The sequence below is a fragment of the Electrophorus electricus genome, chromosome 5 (assembly GCF_041902795.1).
Source record: "Electrophorus electricus isolate QZ-2024a chromosome 5, ASM4190279v1, whole genome shotgun sequence".
NCBI lineage: Eukaryota > Metazoa > Chordata > Actinopteri > Gymnotiformes > Gymnotidae > Electrophorus > Electrophorus electricus.
The window spans coordinates 23,291,245-23,311,877 of NC_137501.1; the positions used below are offsets into that span (position 1 = coordinate 23,291,245).

The 20,633-nt window shown below is 38.2% G+C and overlaps 1 protein-coding gene across 3 annotated transcripts in view; it reads left to right on the plus strand.

Annotated features, from left to right (window-relative positions):
• The window catches only part of wdr27 (WD repeat domain 27), a 63,916-nt gene that overhangs the window by 39,754 nt on the left and 3,529 nt on the right, over positions 1-20,633 (plus strand). Inside the window, exon 24 of one of the 3 annotated variants that reach the window (XM_027014232.3) lies at positions 15,790-17,640. The exons of 1 other annotated variant lie outside the window; for it this stretch is intronic. In XM_027014232.3, the coding sequence (XP_026870033.2) occupies positions 15,790-15,870 (81 nt within the window). In that variant the 3' untranslated portion in view covers positions 15,871-17,640. Of the gene's footprint in view, positions 1-10,904; positions 12,982-15,789; positions 17,641-20,633 lie in introns of those variants that run through there. One more of the 3 variants, XM_027014233.3, reaches the window with a different exon arrangement.

Consider the following 20,633-nt stretch of genomic DNA (forward strand, 5'->3'; position numbering starts at 1 on the left):
TATACCAGTTCAGGGTGCTACCTTAATTGACTTTGATGTTGTCCCCGACACGTTAATTTGGTATAACTTTAGGCCCAGGTGGGTTCCCAGAGTCATGACAGGATGGTCAACATCTACAGGAACCAGCCCATATCATACTGACAGAATAAACCTTTAGTCAGTGCTACACTAATTCCTTACTGTTGAAAGAAAAAAGTCTGATAAGTTTAGTCTCTTCTTTACTGTGTACAGCTGGGGACAGCCTTTGTCTAACCCGAAGGAAAATGTAACAACCAAAGTTCCGCTGCGTATCCTTTAAGGGATAGCTAGTTCATCTTTATGGTCACGTATATTGTGGGATATTTAGGGCTGTCATATAAGTAAGCATATAGTCGGAGTAGGTTACTATTTGAACAATAAGGAAAACAATAGTTTTCTTATAAAGGTGCTCAAGGTGCCAACCTGTAGTTTTCCAAGCGGGCAGCTCGGGGGTAAACCATAAGAAACAACGGCCTGAGAGAAACAGTGGCCAGAGGGAAACGACGGCCCAAGGGAAATGATGTCCCAAGGGCAATTGTCTAGTCCTTTGGGGGCCAACTGTTTTAGTATACCAGAGATGGAGACATTATATATAGAGAGAATATCATCAGGACAAGAATGTTTGGAAACAGAAGACACTAAAAAAGAATACTAAAAAAAGCAGAGAATGTGAGAGGATTAACAGCTTTGATATTAGGAAAAGTAACAGTTATGCTTTGCCTTCAAAGAATAGCTAGTTCATTTTTATGGTTACATATATTGTGGGACATATCTCACACACGAGAGAGTGAGTTCAGTGGAGAAGTGAGTGGGAAGTTGTGGAATAATTACCATCCTTCTGCTTTACTCTACTTCCCAATATTTTCATTGTGTCAGTGTTGGTGCATGTACTCCCTGCTAACTCTACGAATCACAGCTACCTCAAAGTACCTGTTCCTGACTCCATGTAAGAAACATTACAAAGTAAAGGATTTATTTCATGGTAGAGAAACAGTTGCTAGCAGTAGCTTCAATGTGTTTACGGTCAGAGATACCAACTTGAGATCCAGAAACAGAATGAAATCCAAAATAGAAAATAAAAAAAGTGCACATTTATTTATATAGTGCTCTTTACAACAGATGTTGTCTCAAAACAACATTACAAATGTCCAAGTCCAAGCCTCCATTGACCAAGCTAAGGGCGACAGTGGCAAGGAAAAATTTCCTAGAGTATGAGGAAGAAACCTTGAGAGGAACCAAGACTAAAAAAAGTGGGGGAGGGGGAATCCTTCTCTGGCCAACAGCAGTCACCACAATAGTAACAATTTTAAGAGAAAAATAATAATAAAGTGAAAAAAAAAAAGCAATTAATGTCTAGTCCGAGTTTCTAGAGGTCCTAGTCTTGTCCCGATGACATGCATATGTCCGAAACCTATCCCACAAGAGAACGTCCATCAAGGGCAATGGAGAAGTAGTTGGCTGGGGTGGAGGTGTGGTGGGCTACAGCAGGAGACATTAGGGGGTAGTGGGAGTAGTCATGGCAGTTGACATGGGTTGAGGTTCAGAAACATCATGACATCAGGGGTAGGTGTACCTTGGCAGAAATAGAAAATAGATTATGAGGCATGTCCAGGTACAAGGGTGTGTAAATTGGGGGAACTATAATGTGCAAAGATGGACTCTGGCAGATCTAGCTATGACAGCACAGCCTGCTTGAGTGACAATAGAGAGGTGAAGTGACAGCATCATAACATCCCGGTTTACAATAACTCTCAATGCTCATGGACCCCAGATCTACACCTTTACCTAAGATGGGAAGTAGTTCATAAAATGACTGACTGTACAGGTTTTCAGCGTAGCCTTAAATACTGATGATGTGTCTTCTCTGTATGAGTCTCAAACATTTACAGGAAGGTTATTTCATAGTGTGGGAGCTTTATAGGAAAAGGCTCTGCCCCCTGTGGTAGATTTTCTTATTGTTGGTACTAGTAAAGTGTCTGCACCTTAAGCAGACGTGGATTTTTATGCACTAGGAGTAATCTAAGGTACTGTGGGTCAAGATCATTCAGTGCTCTGTAGGTCATTAGAAGTATTTTATTATCGATATGAAATGTTACTGGGAGCAAATGTAAAGTAGCTAAGGTAGGAGTGATGTGATCAAATTTTCTAGTTCTAGTAAGAACTCTAGCTGCTGCATTTTGAACTAACTGGAGTTTGTTTAAGCACTTAAGGGTACTGCTAGTTTGCCATTACTTTGGCTAGTTTGCCAAGGCAAAGATAGTAAGGCATTATAGTAGTCAGTCCAATCTTGAAGTAAATGCATGGACGAGCTTTTCTGCATCATGTGAGGAGAGCATTTTCCTAAAGTATGAAATGTTCCTAAGGTGGAGAAAGGCGGTCCTATAAATATTATTTACATGAGCTTCGGATTAAGTGAAAGTTCCTCAACATCCAGTGTCTCAGAGAACCTGGTAGCAGCACATATTAGCGTAAGGTGGTAACTATTTCCAGAGTGAGTTTTGGGCAAGGGACCTACACAATCTACTAACAATCTTTCGAAAGGCTCAGCAACAATGGGTATGGAGCAAAGAGGAGTAGAAGCAGAAGCAGACTCCACACACACACACACACACACACACACACACACACACACACACACACACACACACACACAAAAAAACAAAAAAAAAACAAGAAAACAAAAAAAAACAAATGCACCAAACAAACACAAGATGCAACAATAGGGAGTGACAGTTAAGTAATGCATAATTAAGTTACTCCTACAGTTTTCCCTAGAGGGCTGGGCAGCAGAACCAGGCTGAGGGTGAAGAGGCTTATGCATTAATAATTATTAATAATTATCTCCAAAAATTATTGGAGAAAATGACCATTACTATTAAACAAAAAGAATAATGTTCATTTATGTTCTTTTCTAATGAGGCTTAACTAATCTGCCAAGTTGCCACTGTTGGGCCTCTGACCAAGGCCCTTAACCCTCAATTGTTCAAGTTGTATTCATAAGTAAGTCGCTTTGGATAAAAGTGTCAGCTAAATGCTGCACATCTAATACTAATACTATGAGCATCATTCACATAAACAATGAATTAATGACATTCATTTGTATACTCATAGTATACACACTTAACTGTTAGATAAAAGACATATGTCCTATAAATCAGAGTAATTATTTTGTTTCACCATTACAAACAAAGCAAATTTAAACTCATATATCATCCATAACAACTGTTTAGCCTAAGCCACTATTACTAATGTACTTATTCTTAATACTCTTTACAGGTATCCTCCAACAAAATAGGTTAGTGGACCAGTTTTGAGAAATTTGCCATTGGCAGCACAGTATTTAAGTTTGCTATAACCCTGCTTCAAAATGGGATGGGGATTACTGTGTTATTTTTTTTATTTACCTGCTCCAAAGTGCTATGGAAAAAAAATGCTGAAAATTTCTGCCAGAAATAAGGTCATCTTTGCTTTCATGACACACAAGATGAAGGCACATTCCCCTATTCCATGTTTCATTCTCCCTATTCTCTTTTCACTAACTCAAATTGAACCATGTTTCATTACCATCTGTAAAGATGAAACATCTTGGGTTTTTTTTATAAAATTTCTTTTTTAACAGAAATGAACAGAATAAGATGTTCTGGTGGAGTGGACATTGAGAACAATTAATGAATGCATATTTGATTAATGAATGTGTTTGTACATGTCAGCTGGAAATGTCTTGGACAATATAAAGAAATTTGTATGGTTATCTTTTAAGAAACAATGCATCATCTCAGTGGAATTTCAGATCTTAGAGATTTATTCACCATCTTTGAAACATTTTATGCTGTATATTCTGAGGCCAGGATAAAGCATTAAACTCTGTCATTATAATATATTTAGCTCTGGGCCTATTACTCATGTGTAACATCAAATCAAATCAAGGTTTATTTGTCACATACATTCGGAAATATTTAGGTTTGTCAAAAGGTGTCATTAGTAACATTTATTTCTCATATAGTTTCACATACTATATGATAAACTTCACTGAAATATTATACCATGTGAAAATTCAAACATTACTCTTATTTGCTAAATCAGTATAGTTCAAAAGTAAATAGCACATCTTAATCTGAGACTTATTCTTTCGGACTCTTTGAAATTATAGCCACTGTGTGTCTTGATCTTGACTTATTTTGAGACAGATGCACACAGCTTGACCACCTACCAGTCTTCTGGCAGAAAGGACGAGAACAGAGTGCCTGTCCGGACATCATCAATCAGTTCTGTTTCAGATAGTTCTGTTAAAGTTAGTGCAGGAGTGCGACCTCTTTTCGACACCAGCAGCTGTTTGCAGGGAAGTGCAGGGCGTCTTCCAGTCTCCAACCTTACTGATCGTTAGTCTCACCAGTGAAATGACTAAATAAAAAATATTAGAGCTAAAATAAAATATACATTAAGAACTGTTTTATCTCTATGTTGTACAAAAAGGAGCAGCTCAGAAGTATATATTTTTAGATTGCTAAGTAGTGAACCATTCACTTTGTTGAAATTGAGAGAATTTCATAGCTATGTGTGATTCAATGCTTTGGATGACAAGTTGATAACAGAAGGCAAATTCCTGGCTTCAAGCATGGCTTATGTGAGTGTAGTGTTGTAGTTAAATACTGTTAAGACATTATATTGCCACATCAAGCATTAGTGATGAGTTGTACTCCTAGCTGGTTCTTCTAAAAGTATTCACCAAAACTATTTACATTCAGACTCTATTATTATATTCATATTGCCCATATACAGCAACTGTAGCTTTTGTGATACAAATACCAGAACCTGTGAATTCAAGAATGCCCAGGTGTGTATAGCCACATTGTGTGACCCAGCTGCAGACATGTAGAAAATGATCATGACGAAGCTAACTACTGTTAGGCACATCTGAAGACATAGAGGCCTTTGTTGTATTTTTATTGTATTGTATCACTGTGCTAGCAGATATGAATGCAGCAATAAGCACAATTCCAACCACCAGTATAACTGAAACCAACAAACCATATGTTGCTGTTGTAATCAAGCTTGAGACACCAGGATACAAAATAGAAACCACAGGATACTGATGTAGCCAGTGTGCCCATTGATAACCAAAATAAAGACAACTTGGATGGAAGCCAGCAAACTGAAAGCGCTACAAAAGGGTATAGAGATCAAAGATGCTGTCTGGCTATGGTATAAATACAATGTGTGGCCCATAAGTGATGCCCCGTTGTCTACTAAACAACGGATGACAGTACTTTGTTTGCAGAGATGGATAAAAGAATAATTGCTTTCCAAAGTATACTTTCAGTTACAGTGCCAGAAAACCCTGACATTGGATCCACCCAGAAATAAATTGGAACAGTGCTGGAAAAGCATTTGAGAGAATGAGTCATCACATAACATACAGTGCTCGAAGTTTGAGATTTGAAAACAAAGAACTACAATTTCCCAGAGCAGGAACAAGTCAGCATTAGAACAGCAGATGTCCAAGAGCAGGTCACAAACATGAAGAATTGGGTAGTACCTGGACCTAACCTGATCCATGCCTCCTGGCTGAAGAAACTAACAACTCTCTATGGAGTTGTACCTAACACAACTTTGTGGAAGTTTGGAAAAAAGACTAGATTTTCCCCAAGTAATGCTGAAAAATATCCACAAAGCAGGTTTGGAGACACAAGCTCATTTATTAATTTTGAATTAAGGAACAACAGGTAACAAGAATAAAAATACAAACGAGGCACTTTTACTCTTTACCTTCACCATATTTCTCAGTTTCATTGTGTTCATAGGCGCACTCTCTGGCAGCATCTGGTAGCCCACTAGATAAGGAAAATATTGTATAAATAGACTTCCGAAAACAAGGCCCAGGGGCATGCACTAGTAATTATCTGATGGATCACATGGACTGCCCCCCATCTTGCAGGCCCCATGTTGCCACGAACCTCAGTGTCTGCTTTTAAAGATTAATTATATAACAGATTCAGGAGCAGAACTACCAAGAGCGAAACAGACACTGACTCACTGACCAACCTGACCAGGTTTTTCAGCAAAACATTGGAATGTCATTCAGGCTGGAAAGGTATGGTTGACTGATAGTAAAAAGAGGAAAGTGATCAGGACTGATGGAAATTAGTAGGCATGGTGAAACATCCAAGATCCAGAAGTATGCCAGGAAGATGGCCCCAAGTGATAAAGTGCTTAGTGAGAACCTCAGACAGCAGAAACCTGAGACAGAGGGGAATGAGCCAGAACAGGAACTATCATGGGAGGATTGCATAGTATGTACCACCGCCAAATAGTGGAAGTGGCTGATATGGAGAAATCCCACCAATGGCTGGAAAAGACTGGATTGAAAGATAGCACAGAGGCACTAAATCATGGTTACACAGGAACAAGCTCTGAATACAAGATCAATATCTGGGATCTACCACACCAGGCAGGACACCAGATGCAGGCTGTGCAAAGATGCCCCCAAGTCAATCCAGCACATAACAGCTGGATGCAAGGTGCTAGCAGACAGAGCTCACATGGAACATCATAACCAAGTGGCTGGAAAAGTGTAGAGAAACATCTGTGTCAAGTTTGGGCTGGAAGTTCTGAGATCAAAATGGGACACCCCCCTGAAAGTGGTGGAGGATGACCAAGCTAAAATCCTGTGGGACCTCCAGATTCAGATAAATTGGTAATGGCTAACCAACTGCACATAGTAGTAATGTACAAACACCAGAAGAGGGCCGTACTGACAGATGTAGCAATCCCAAATTATTGCAATATCAGGACCAAGGAACGTGAAAAGCTCAAAAATACAAAGGGCTGAGAAAAGAGCTGGAAATGATGTGGAAAGTAAAAGCAACAGCGGTTCCCATGGTAATTGGAGCACTAGTGGCTGTGAACCCCAAACAGGGAGAATGGCTCTAATAGGAGCAACATCCTAGATCTCTGTCCAGAAGAGTGCAGTCCTGGGAAGAGCTAAGATTCAATGCAGGACCCTCAAGCTCCTAGGCCTTAGGCCACAGGTAGAGGACCCAAGCTATGTTTGAACTATGTTAGATAAACTGCTGGGGTACTTAGGTTTTTTACTTGCAACACTCTGGAGTTCACTGAATGGTGCAAAAACAAAAACCATGCCATGAACAGCTGTTTTGTAGGTGGGAATGCATAGTTGATTACAGAGGTTAGGAGGACAGACTTTGATTTGAAGCTGACAAGAAAGCTACAGTAATTCCATGGACACACGTCCAAGGATTGCTGTATTGTTTACACAATTTGCTATATTGTAATCTAGAATCTTGAAGTCATGGTTTGCACATAGCTCTCTCTTGAGAGCAGAGTGCACATGGCTCTCAATTTATTTAATGTAACAGGCCAAATATATGAAATTGAATCTAAGCAGTGTTCTTAGGTGTAGTACTCTTTAGCTGGACATACCATGTTTTTTAAGCCTATGGGTTGTATGCCACTAAATGTAAAGGTTTACACCAAATTTTGGCTCATACTAGGCCGAATTTCCCAAAAGTATCATAATTCAAAGAACATTAAATGATAGAGGGACTTATGAAATGGATTGCTCTCTCTCTCTCTCTCTCTCTCTCTCTCTCTCTCTCTCTCTCTCTCTCTCTCTCATTTAAGATGATCTCAACGATGATTTGGGGAAACATGTCATGGATATCATTTGATGTGCAGTGCCCAATGAATTTTCCAAATAAGCTTTGATTGATTAGTTGGACTTCTGACATGTCAGACATTTTTGGTTGCTTGTCGAGCAGTTTGAGCGGCCTTACGTCCTTGGCACAAACCGATTTCCCAAAAAACATTACATAGCTACCTTGTGTACCAATAAACAATGGCACAAATGCAACATACTGTATTGCTCTCTTTTTAAAGGTCTGTCACATTATACCACAGGAACACAAGGATAATTTCTTGACTTTCTGAACTTGGGTTTAATGTAGAACTGGCTGTTGCATAAAATTCCTATCTGGAATAGTTCTTACATTATGCTTAACACATTCCAGCCCTCAGAGGAGTAGAGATAACACACACCAACCTTCTCTATGTCCCCTTGTACTCTCTTTGAAGTATTGATTTGTGCTTCTGTTTTATGCACTATACAGCATGCCCTGCAGTAATTCTCCTGCACAGGGAACTAAGAAATTTCTTAGGTCTGATTTATCACTGTGTGATCTGTAAAATATTTGCAGAATGTTCCTTCTGTAGTGACAAAACACCACATGAAACACACTGATTGGCTGATACATATTAATCTAATATATCAAGATTTTTTATTGCTGGCATTAAAATTGTAAATTAATAGATTGCTGAACAAAGTTTCTGTACTTTTTAAATATAGGAAATGAGAATAATTTATTCTGATTTAGGATTGCTAATAATGACAGACAAGTGCACTATTGTGGAACAATTTCTTGTAGTTTAATTTAGTTTACACAAATAGATTTAAAATGATCTTGGCCCATTTCATAGTACATTGATTTTTAGATTGTCTTAGTACATAAAAACAAACATCCTTATATTCAACCTAAATTTTAATTCTTCACACTGAAGCCCATACAAGAATCCAATACTGTTTCTAAAGAAAGTAATTTATTGGTCAAACTGTCTTGTGCTGAAAAGGGAAAATAATTGGATAAATTGAAAAATGTTCCTTAAATGTGCAAGACCTTGCTTTGGGGAGTTTGTGATCAAGTTATTTACTCAACACCATAGCAAAGGTATATTACAGATGAAGCAGGTCTTCCTACAAACAACCTAAGTAATTTATCTGTGATTCTTTTAAAAGAATGTCTAAGTTCACATCAAATGTAAGAATACTGTCCACTGAATCATTAAAGGAAAAGTTATAAGGAAACAAAATCATAATGGCGTATTCATTTATGATCTCGTTCCATGTTGTTGCTAACACATTGTTCTTATCCTTTTCAAAGTAATCTATGTCTTCTACAAGCAGTAAAAAAAAAGTCAAGCAGTAAAACCTGATAGGAAGCTATCCCACCTAATTACAGAGCTATGAGGTAATTGCTCCACCCAGGCACACACACTGACGAGCAGGATAATCCTTGCTTTATCTTTACTTAGTGCCTGAGGAAGAGTTTATTTTCATGTAGCAGTACTTGTGGTTCTTGCCTGTCAAAATGGGAAAGTAATGAGAGTAAGCAAAGGCACCATGAAGAGGCAAGAGTTGGCAGATTTGATTGTAAATGACCTGCTAATCAAAGTTAATCTAATCATGTAAATAAATGTTAAAGGCACAGTGAGAAGCCTTTGTTGATTTACTTTATGTGAACACAATGGAATGACATAAGGCCTAGGACATTTTATTGGAAGCCATCAACTCCTTTTACTCCATTCTTTAGAGCAGCCAGTGTGCAGTTATATAATGCATGTGTAATATTCTGTTTGGAGTCAGTCAGAATACAGGATAACAAAATGGTTACATTTACAACATTTAGCATTTACAACTTTTATCCAAACCAACTTACAATTAAGACTGAGTACAACTTGAGCAATTGAGGGTTAAGGGTCTTGCTCAGGGACCCAATAGTGGCAAACTAGCAGTGATAGGTACTTGTGGCAATAGTAGCTCAGTGGTTAAGGTACTTCACTTGTAATTGAAAGGTTGACAAGTTGCCAATGTTGGGCCGCTGATCAAGACCCTTGACCCTCAATTGCTCAAGTTGTAGTCAGACATAATTGTTGCTTTGGATGAAAGTGTCAGCTAAATGTGAATGGTGGGGCATGAACAAGCAACCTTCTGATTACAAGTCAAGTACCTTAAACACTGAGCTGCCAGTGATTCATAGCTATTACTGCAAATAGGTTAAGGGTGTTAAAAACCACAACAAAGCCCTTTTGGAAACCAATGCTTATTATACAATTGGCTTTATGTGACATATACATTTGCAATACTTCATTAAAAAAATTAATTTAAAAAAAAGCTAGCTACTATTGACAGATATTTGTGACGGTAGTTAGAATTGATTATACAATCCGTTATAGAAATGTTATATATGTAGAATGTTATATGAGGTTATAATCATCAAATATGTTTTTAGAGCAAACGTCAGATTCCTGGAGTTAATGGTACAAAATTGTTTGCAATAGATTGATGACCTCTGACTGATGACTTCACTGTCTCTGAATCAGTAGTAGTTGTCTCTGTTATTATTATTATTAGCTGAATCGGAATCACACCTGAGTCACGACAGTCTCTGTATCAGCTGTAACAGCTATATCTGAATCAACAGTAGCTATATCATTAGTTGCTATATCTGAATCAGTAGGAGCTGTCTCTGTACTGTTATGATGTCCACTTATCTTTTTACAAGCATTTACTTCTCAAATGCCGTCAAGGCTAGAGAAGCAATTTGAAAGGTGTGTTGGATTTGATGTAATTCTTTTGTATGAAATAAATCTTGCAATTAAACTAATTAGTTTTGCTTTGAAACACCTAGTTCAGTATATTTTCTAATTAAAAGCTTTGATCAGGCTTGCTAGAAGAAGGAAATAAACCTGTACAGTGCAGTTGTGGTAAAGGAGAAGGTCTGGGAAAAATATATTTATATATCACAGATTTTTCCACTTGCCTTGAGAGCAAACAAGTCAGGAGCTTTGGCCATGTTTATCAATGACAGAAAGTATACACGGAAACCATGGTCATGTCTTTATCCTCTCATCTCCAAAAAAATGTTAGCATACTAAGTCTAGGTAATGCGATAAGACCAATACAAATGTATCTACACTGTGTATAGCTTTCAAGTGTGTTTTTCAAATGTATTTATGTCTTCCTAACAGTGCACATATTCACATTAGAATGTCATAAACACACTCCTTAAACAATATTACTGCTTGTTTTTTAGCTTTTGACTGGAACGATGGATGGAAAGCTGACCCTATTTCGTCTGTGAGACAGAGCTATTTGAGGTCTACATAGACTCACTCATCTGGGCCTGATAGCAGGCCTGCTCTACATTCATGTTTAGTCTTCCCTGTAACACAGATCCATGACCACTGTAACTTCCAGCGTTCAGCCACCAACCTTCTTTTTTATGCGAATATATAAACATATGTAGGCTTCTGGCCTATGAGTCAGCATACCACACCATTTATGTCTGCTTTAAAGTTATACATACATGTACTGATAGTATTATGAAGATGTTCATATTTAGAAAAACATTTGCATAGTCTAATGTAGACATTTACTCGGTTCCAATGTAGTGATATGTGTCCATTCATAAATATCTGTGTACTGGGTCCTGTTCCTTGGGAATGAATTGTCCATTAAAGAACTCATCCTCTTTAGTTTCACTGTATTTACAATCTTGACATGAAAAAAAAAAATTGAAAGCATTCAACACTGGGATTTTAGTTACCATTATGTTGGTATTGAGAACATGGCCTGTGGGAGTAGATGTTTCGAACCATCCTTGATGTGTGTAAATGCATTATGTACTGTGTTTCCATGATCTTGGCCATATCTGCACTGTAAATCTAGACATCTGACTTGTGCTATGCACTGCACATTGATCATTTAGACAGACACATCTTCATTTTTCAGCAGACACTGTGTTACTACCAGAAATTCCATGACACTTCAAACTGTTTAAACTGATTGGACTTACCTGGATTTGCGACATTACCAAAGCTGCAGAAAGCTACTCAGAACCGTTTAAGGAAGGGGAAAATGGATATGCTGTAAATGCTGTAGTTGAAAAATGCTGCAGCTGACATTCCTAGCACCAAACCGCAGAAGTAACAGATCTCCCACTCGGGAGTTAAAGCAATAACCCATGAGCCACCGGTTATTTGTCTGTTCTCCTCTAGGCTGTTAGCCGAGCCCTTTCCTGGCTGCCGGTGATCTGAGCTTTGCTTAGAACATTGCTAGAGTGCAGCGGCTTTTTGGTGATCTCCTTTAAGACAGTGTTTCTCAGTTTTTTTACCTGCTTATGCTCTGTATTGAATGCCAGCCTCAGAAACAGTAACATTATGATTTCTCCGTTTTCACTCTTCAGCTACTTTAATGCTGCATAGTGCATTTAAAGATAGTGGGAGAACCATAAAAAAAACAATTTTATTTTTGATATGTTTGCTGTTATATCTAACCACATAACAGAGAGAGTATATTAAAAAACTCTCAGAGAGAGTTTATTAAAAATTTATAAGGGTGTGGAAAGGAAGGTTAGTTGCACTTTAGGGAAAGCAATATCAAGAATTATGGCTAATAGGAAACAGATCAGTTCACCGCATCCATGTTGACTCTGAATTAAGGCTTCACAGCAATAAGGCATTGGTCTTGGGGTATAGTTTTGGGATCTGCCTGATGAAGAACATTCCATTAGACTTCAGCAATCCTGAAATCTAGGTCAGTCTGTTGGCAAGTCACAGAATATGATACACAGCTTTATATGGAAAATTACTGATATAGAAAGGACCACACAGACATGTTCACAATGAGTCATATCACAAATTACTGGAATTAACCAGGCTTTGATCCCCAAACACTGATGACATGATTAGCTGGATAATGGTAGGGCTAATGCTGGAAATAAGTGTTCATCCACTATCATTATCATTATCATTATATTTGTCCTCCGTAACTGTGTGCTTTGGCATCAAATATTGAGAAAGGTCAAGGAAGGGGTAGAGGAAAAATATTAGGGCTTGTATAAGTGTAATGATAAAGTAGTAACAAAATGCTAATTATTCATCTCTGGTGTGCAACATAGGTTAGACCACAGGCACATGGTTATCAAGTATTTCAATGCATGAACTTTTTAAAATCCCCTCTACTGCCTTAAGTGCAATGAACACAAGCAAATTTACAAATGTTTAGCTTGGTGCACAAACTGGAAGAGTTCAATTAAAAAATGTTTTTAAAAAAGTTAATTGGTTTTGCTAGAAATGTATTGCACAGTAAACAATAAATACTTCACACTATTGTGTTAACTCTACTTAATCTTTTTTCTGATTGTGAATATTGTATTGAAAGTAGGTGTGTGTGTGTGTGTGTGTGTGTGTGTGTGTGTGTGCATGAGTAGTTCTAAAAGGAATGTGCAGTGCTAGACAGCTCCAGCTTGCCTGCTTGAGCTTAAGTGTACTGAGGACATAAGACAGTTTACAGGAACAACATGCTATAAATTTGAATTGGTTCCCATCTCTGTTTCCTGTAGAAGATTGTGCTGGCAATGCATCACAAAAACATTATAGTAACCTACAAAGGACTGTTATATGGACTGAAATATTTAAACTAAAAATACCCTATATGTGGTGTGAAAGGAAACTTCAGTTATGATGTGAAAGGAAACCTTCACATACAATGCTTGCAGGATGTTTAACTGTGGCAATGTGATCACAACTTTGCACCTAGAGTTTCATGAGCACATTCTTTGCAGTCAAATACTGTACCAACACAGTAAAACAAAGTAAACACTTCACTTTTGTGAGGAACAGTTGCTATTTTTCATTAAAAAAAAATTTTGACTTGATACTTAGCCACCGCATTGTCATAGTTCTCTCCATTAATCAGAGAATCTGTTGAAATACACAGGCAAATATAGAAATTTCAGTCATAGCTAAAAGCAGTTGCTCTCAGGACTTTTACTATGTGCATGTGTGTGGGAGGGAGTTTTGGGCTACTTTTAGATACATTTGAGAAGTAGCCTAATGCTTCTAATAGTTCCAAGGACATAACAGTTGAGACAGGAAACTCAAAACTCCAGTCAATGCCAGACTGCCAGAAACTATGAGATAAGGAACAAACTGTTTGGCCAGAGCTACGGCTTTTAAGGGAAGGTATTTTGGGTACAAGCTCATGGTTCATCCTTTGTGTTGCTTGTGTATGACATATGTAGACGAGCTTTATTAAAATTTCAAATTTATTTTAAAAAAGCAATTTCCTCATATCTAAAACTCTAAAGCATTTCTATATATCTGCAGATACTCTGAGAAGTTGTAGGTACACAGGTGTAGTAGAAGGGCTTCTCTAATCTCAGATGATCAAACGGGAGGTATGGAAATGCTTTTGTGTGAAGTGCACCCTGGCAAATACTCTCTGACAGATCCTTTCATGAAAAATGTGTGAATAATTTACCATGACTGTTACATAGGTTTTAAGAAATTTTAATTTTGGTGCTTAAGTAATTTCTATGACACATGGCCTCTGAGGACACATGGCCATCTCCTGCAGCATTAACAACATATTAAGACTGAATACTATGGCGTGAACTAATATACTCATCCATAAAATGACGTGTTGGAACACTTTCCTTACACATTTAAATAGATTAATGTTATTATCATTTTATGGAGGTGTTAAACTATGTGGCTTTTCTATGTTTCCATGAAGGCAGAAGATAGAAGATTGTTGTAATTGTTTTTTATTATCTCTGTTCTTGAGGACATGTCTGAAACTAGCAAAGTTTACTATTTTAGTGTATTCAAAGTCTTTTACAACTAACATGCTGCATTTGTGTCTGGCACTGATGCTTCATATGTGGATCATTCTACAAGAGAGCCATTAGTTTACAAAAGTTAGCCAGCTACCAAACCTCCTGGGTATTCTACTGTCTTGCAATTTACTGTAGCTTCAATACAAGCTTCAAGTCTTTCTTTACAGAAACAGTGTAAATGTGGCAGCAGCAGTCACATCTAAATAGCTGTCCTTTTCACTGTCTGACAAATGCTAACAATGTTTCAGCTAAACAGAAAGGACCTTAGAAAGGACCTCATGACTAAACTCTCTGACACTACATACAATCTTGCCAACAGTGTAGTCTTAGGCTCTATCTGTTGGTCTTTTTGAAAGTTTTGTACATTCTGTAGCATTGCAAAGATTAGACCATACAAGAAAATGTATAAGCCAGTTCCTCTGCCTTCACTTTACATGTGACTCATCATATTTGGTCAGTTACTACAAGTTACTTCACAAATTTATCTGTGACCTTCTGTACTGACTTGTATAAAATAAATTATATTTATATCCTATATTGTGGAAGCAGAAGAGACTAAAACCTGTAAAATCTATGAATGTCCATTCATACAAAAATAACAGTTCAAAAACATTTTATTTGTTTAGCCTTTTTTTTTTTTTTTTTTTAACAAATAATGATGTCACCAAGAAGGTTTCTCAGAAATCTGGGCTCAGAACTCTCTTTAGGAAGTCAAGGCCATAGCATGAACAAACTCCATTGGAAGACAAAAAAAAAGAAACAGAGAAGGAGAAAGGCTTATAGCATATACTGTGCACTCCCAATTTTCTTACTCACAGTAGGTAATATACAGTGCTACATGTATCAATAAATACAGAATGAAACATAAGAGTTTGTGATTGATTTGTTTGATCTCTGAGTGGATAGCCTGTTCAGTGACTGTACAGCATTGTCAAACTGAATGCTATATGAAAGAGTGACTTTTACTTTCTTTCTCTGCAAGTGATTGCTGACTTCTAGATTATCAGTAGTTGGGATTGTCATGTTTGCCCCTTCGTGGGGTCACGGTTCCCATGGCTATGCTGCATGTTTATTTACTTCCTGGTTTTGTTTCCTCATGCTTCCTTGTTCTACCCCATTCTTAGTATTTCCACCTGTATCTTGTTAGTCCTCGTTAGTCACTGTACATAAGCCCACTTTGTTCAGTTTGTCTTTGCAAAGTCTCAACATCCTCTGGTTCATTTCTGAGCCATATGTTATCCTCTGTGTTTCTTTTGTTTATTGGATCTCCGCATGCCATTGGATGGTTTGTGCTCAGAACATTACAGAAGACTTTGCCCAAATTGGAGTCAGCAGTTACCATATACCCGACATCACAGGATGCAGCGATGAGATTTAGAAGACATTATCAAGGAAGCGTCCGACTTCCTCACGCTTCCTAATGGGACTACTGAGGAGAGATGTCTTCAAAGGTTGGCAGCACATCAACTGGTGGATTCCCTGGACTGTCTTTATCAAAGCAATATGTCCGGGAAGGGTGAGAGCCGGATATGCTGTATCACTGCTGACACTAAGGCCTTGGTTGATAAATATGGTAATGGTCTGCAGTGGACTAGTTCTACCCAGCCACCAGATGAACACATTTTCCTGGAGACTGAAGCAGTTCAGGCTAAGCCCAGCTGGATAAAGCATAGGAAGAGGAGATCTAAGGGCCAGCCTGAGTCTGCTTCTGTGTTGAAGGTTTCCTCAGTCTCCAGCAATATTTGCAATCAAAAATCAGGGATCTTTATTTATTAATAATGAAACCAACACAATTCTGTATTTATTACAGAGACAGAAATTACTGAGATGAAAACTATGCAAGTATGTGAGGCTGTAATTAAATGAGTGACAACATATGACATATGGGTACTGAACTCACAATGCATAACAGGCTATAGCCAGAAGCAGGCAGGGAGAAAATGATCACACAGCTAATATGACACTTGCTTGTACCAATCAAATAAATGGCTAAAAATTATTTTGTGATTGTGTATTCAGCAAGAATATTGCAGATGTGAAATTGTCTGCAAAAGAAAAAAGGAACAAACTTGTCTAAAGAAATAGTTTACATTTGGCTTTGAGTTTAGATCTTTCCAGTTAAAACAGAAACAAAACTTTTTAAATAGATTTTTTTCTTATATAATCAATTCAAAGTAAAGTCTATAAAATCAGGATTTACTTATGGGTGATAGATTTGTGGAGATTTTGTATTTGCATCAAAAAGGCACTTGTGCATGCATATCTTAATTCCGGATCTGGCTCAAAGGTTCTACAGACTGTTTTGCTTTCCAAACCCTCCTGTATACCTCAGTGAGTATACAGATGGCTTTGCATATAGAAAACAGCACTGTGCACATGGTTGAATCACTGTCTAGTGTTAGAAACGTCAAGAAGAAGTGATGTCATACACAAATAGCAACATTAACAGTGGCAACCTGGCAGTGGTGGGGCCCCACCACTGTTGGGCCCTCGAGCAAGGCCCTTAACCTTCAATTGCTCCAGGTGTACTCACTCATAATTGTAAGTCGCTTTGGATTAAAGTGTCACCTAAATGCAGTAAATGTAAAATGTACATTGCACATTCATTGGACTGCTGCAGTTTGGCTACTATAATTTGTGGGTCAAATGAATTTGGTCTGTGTGGTTCACTGGGCAATATAAACCATGAAATCATAAAATCTTGTAGTATTTTATCTGAAGGTATTTTATAAGATAACTTGGCAATGGAGAAGGCTGTATAATTATTGTATCATTATAAGAAATCTATCTGGAAGACTACACTGCAAAGAACCATCAGTTAAGAAATATTTATACTAAGGTTCAGAAAAGTTGGATCACCTACGAAATGTTTAACCACTTCAATGCTTAACAGAGACTGTTATTTAAATTTTAATTAGGTTTATTTTTTCAGCATTTTGCTGCACATTTTATTTCAGTTCACACTAAATGCAATTCATGGGCATGTGAATATATCTGTGTTGCTGTGTGCATGTGTCACAGAACACTCCCATTGCCACTGGTTATGTCGTGTGTTGTCAGTCACTGTTCATATTCATGTTCACATCGCTCATGTTAGCTGTATTCGTGTTCTTGACCGCTGTTTATTTTGTATGTGAGTGCCGTTGTCTTTTTCATTCATTAAATAAATGTCTGTCTCCATCGAGGGAGTCTGTACATCCTGTTCCTTGCTCTGTGGCACTCAGGCCATTACAACGTGTACTTGTATTAATAGATAACCAAATTAATTTAGGAAACAGTACATTGTAGCAAATGCTGCATGCAAGCAACCACACTCAAATCTCAAATCTAGGTCTTGCAGTAAACGTGTGCTCTGACCAAAAGACCAAAGCAGGCGCAGCAACCAGAACACACATTTTACCTTCCTGAGTGAGTCTCCAACACACAACTTTATGACATATTCTTTGAGACACGGCAAGGCAGTGGCGTGGTTGCACTGTCTTTGGAAAAGAGCGCAAGAACAACCCTCTCCTAGCAACAGGGCACAAAAACTGCACCCTCCTGGTGGCAGGGGAGGCGACGCCCTCTAGGAAGCAGAGCACAGCAGAGGTAGCCCCCTCATGGAATAGGGCTGCAATGGTGGGATCTCTCTCTTGGAGACAGGGTGCAGCAGAGGCATTGCTTGGGTTTGTTGGGTCTTGGACACAGCCACTAGAGAAGAGAAGGCCTCTGGAAAAATGCTTGAAGAGCAGAACCGGGCAGGTAAAGTAGATTGGTGGTGATCCTCATCAGAGGACTGAGGAGCTAAACTGACCAGGAACAGGTTCTTCTTATATACATCCACAAGAGCGTCAAATCCATCTGAATACAGGCAAACCAGCACCTTTCCCAGTCCACTCTCAAAGTTGAGGATTGCCCAATAGAAATGTCCCTCGGCTCTTCTATGGAGCATCATGACTTTCGGCTTAAATGGGCTAAACTGTGAAATCCTGCCTTGTGGAATAACTACCAGGATAATAAGGACAAACACCAAGAACTGACAACAAGGTTGCAAGATCACTGAGTTTAAATATACAGACAAATGAACAGAAACGAGACACCTGTTTACAATCAAGGGTGGAGAAAAACAAGACACACTAGAGAACAGCGAAGAAAGGAACAAAACAAAACCATATGGTGTATAAGGCAAGGGAAGAAATGCCAGAACTACTTGATCAACATCACATGGTCAACGACACCAATGAGGTGGCTAACCATTATAATTATACACAAATGAACTGAAATTCATTCAAAATAAATCCTGTTAAAACATTTGAATGCAAACAAGCAGTGCTTCACATGCCGTTAAAATGTATTTTTACCTTAAAACAAGGGCACCACCTTCTTGTTCACTTTGTCTTTGAACTTCCAGTTTATCAATAACAATAACAACAAGGGCAGGCATAAGTCAAACATGGAGGGAACAAACAGGAGGCTTATGGGGAATGTAGTCTGCAGGACTACAGGTGGCAGAAGGTGTGACAATCAATAAACTGTGCATACTTGTGTATTGTTACTGAAAATCACTCTTGGACACATATGCATGCTAATATAAACTGATCACAATGTAATATTATTAAGCATATTCAACATCACAAATGTGAGCTGAACCAAAGGTATGCCCGGGACTTTACAGTCGGTGGGTTAGCTATGAACAAAGTAGGCCTAGCTTGCTTACACTTTGCCAAAAACAAGTTGTAATAAAATAAACATATTTGAGCAAACCTGTCCACATCCAACCAGACTATTCATTGGTGTCCTCATCACTTTAAATTTCACCAAGAAATCCTTCTATGACCAAGCATCAAGGCTTTGCTTAGTGTATTTCCCCTGTATCAAAATGAATTGCATATAAAGGTAAGGAAACCTGAATCTTTGCCACATGTTGATGTCTATGAACAACTGGTTCTTTGGTCATTTGGTTGGATCACTGTCATGTCCAGCTACCTTTCATTTAGGCAGATAATGAATTGTTTCATTCCCAGTTTTTGCTGGTTTTGCTGTTTTGCCCTAATAAATGCAGCCATGTTGCAGAATGTATTGACACTTGAATATTGTATATTGGGATTAAAAATGTCCTTGTATGTTATTTCTAGCCATTTTTTCCTTTTGTCTTAACTAGCTGGAAATAGTAGAGGGAAAATATTTTGAATGTGTCCACATTCTTTTTATAATAGCAGCTAACATAAACAGGTTATATTAAGTTAAAAGATGTAATGAGACCTGTCCTTGAAATGGGTGAGGCTGAATAAGGTTAATACATTATTTCTAAATAACAAACACTATATAGGTTCAAGGTCAATACATTAGGTCTAACTCTAATTCACAAACACTGTAAAGGGTTTTTTTGTTTCTTCCAAAAGTACAACTGTACAATTGTTCTTGAAAATGTAAACTATACAAATAGCACATGTATTTGACATAATACGCACAATATGTGGTGTTTCTTTGTCAGTTTAGAGTTAGAGCATTGGCCAGGAAAAGAAACATAACTGTTTTTTGTCACTGGTGCTTTAAATGTACATTCAATACCCCTGCCCCCACGCACAGAGAAGGGGGGGGGGGGGGGGTATTATTCTGTGAGTCTGCTTCTTCTGCATTGCAGCCCCTTCTGTGCCCAGGGACCCAAGGCTGGAGCTCCTCCTTACAGAGGTCTCTGTTTCTCTTTCTCTGTCTCCCTATCTCTCTCTCGCTCATTCCCACTGAATGTGTATGTCTGTTTATCTGCCTCACTCTTCCTTTTCTCAGGCAGGCAGTAAAATCAGTCTCAAACTGTTGTGGCATAAAGCACATACTTTTTTTTAGAAGTGTGCAGTCTTGGTTAAACTGCTAATTCCCACATAATGTGGGCTTTCCTATAATATCATTTACATGGAGAAAATAACTCTTGGCTGCAAATTAGCAAGATCACTTTTCTATGGCTTGATTTGTTTGATGACAAAGGCTTTCTGGAATTCCTTACCAGTAAGCTGTCATTATGAACTTACCTACCTGCATACTATATCAGTGTGCTCAGGAAAATATTCACTAAAAAGAGGGTGCCACACTAGCAATGATTCAGAATGACTTTTCAAGAAAGTTACTTTAGTCCTCAACCAGTGGATCTGCCGGTTTTGCTCCCCA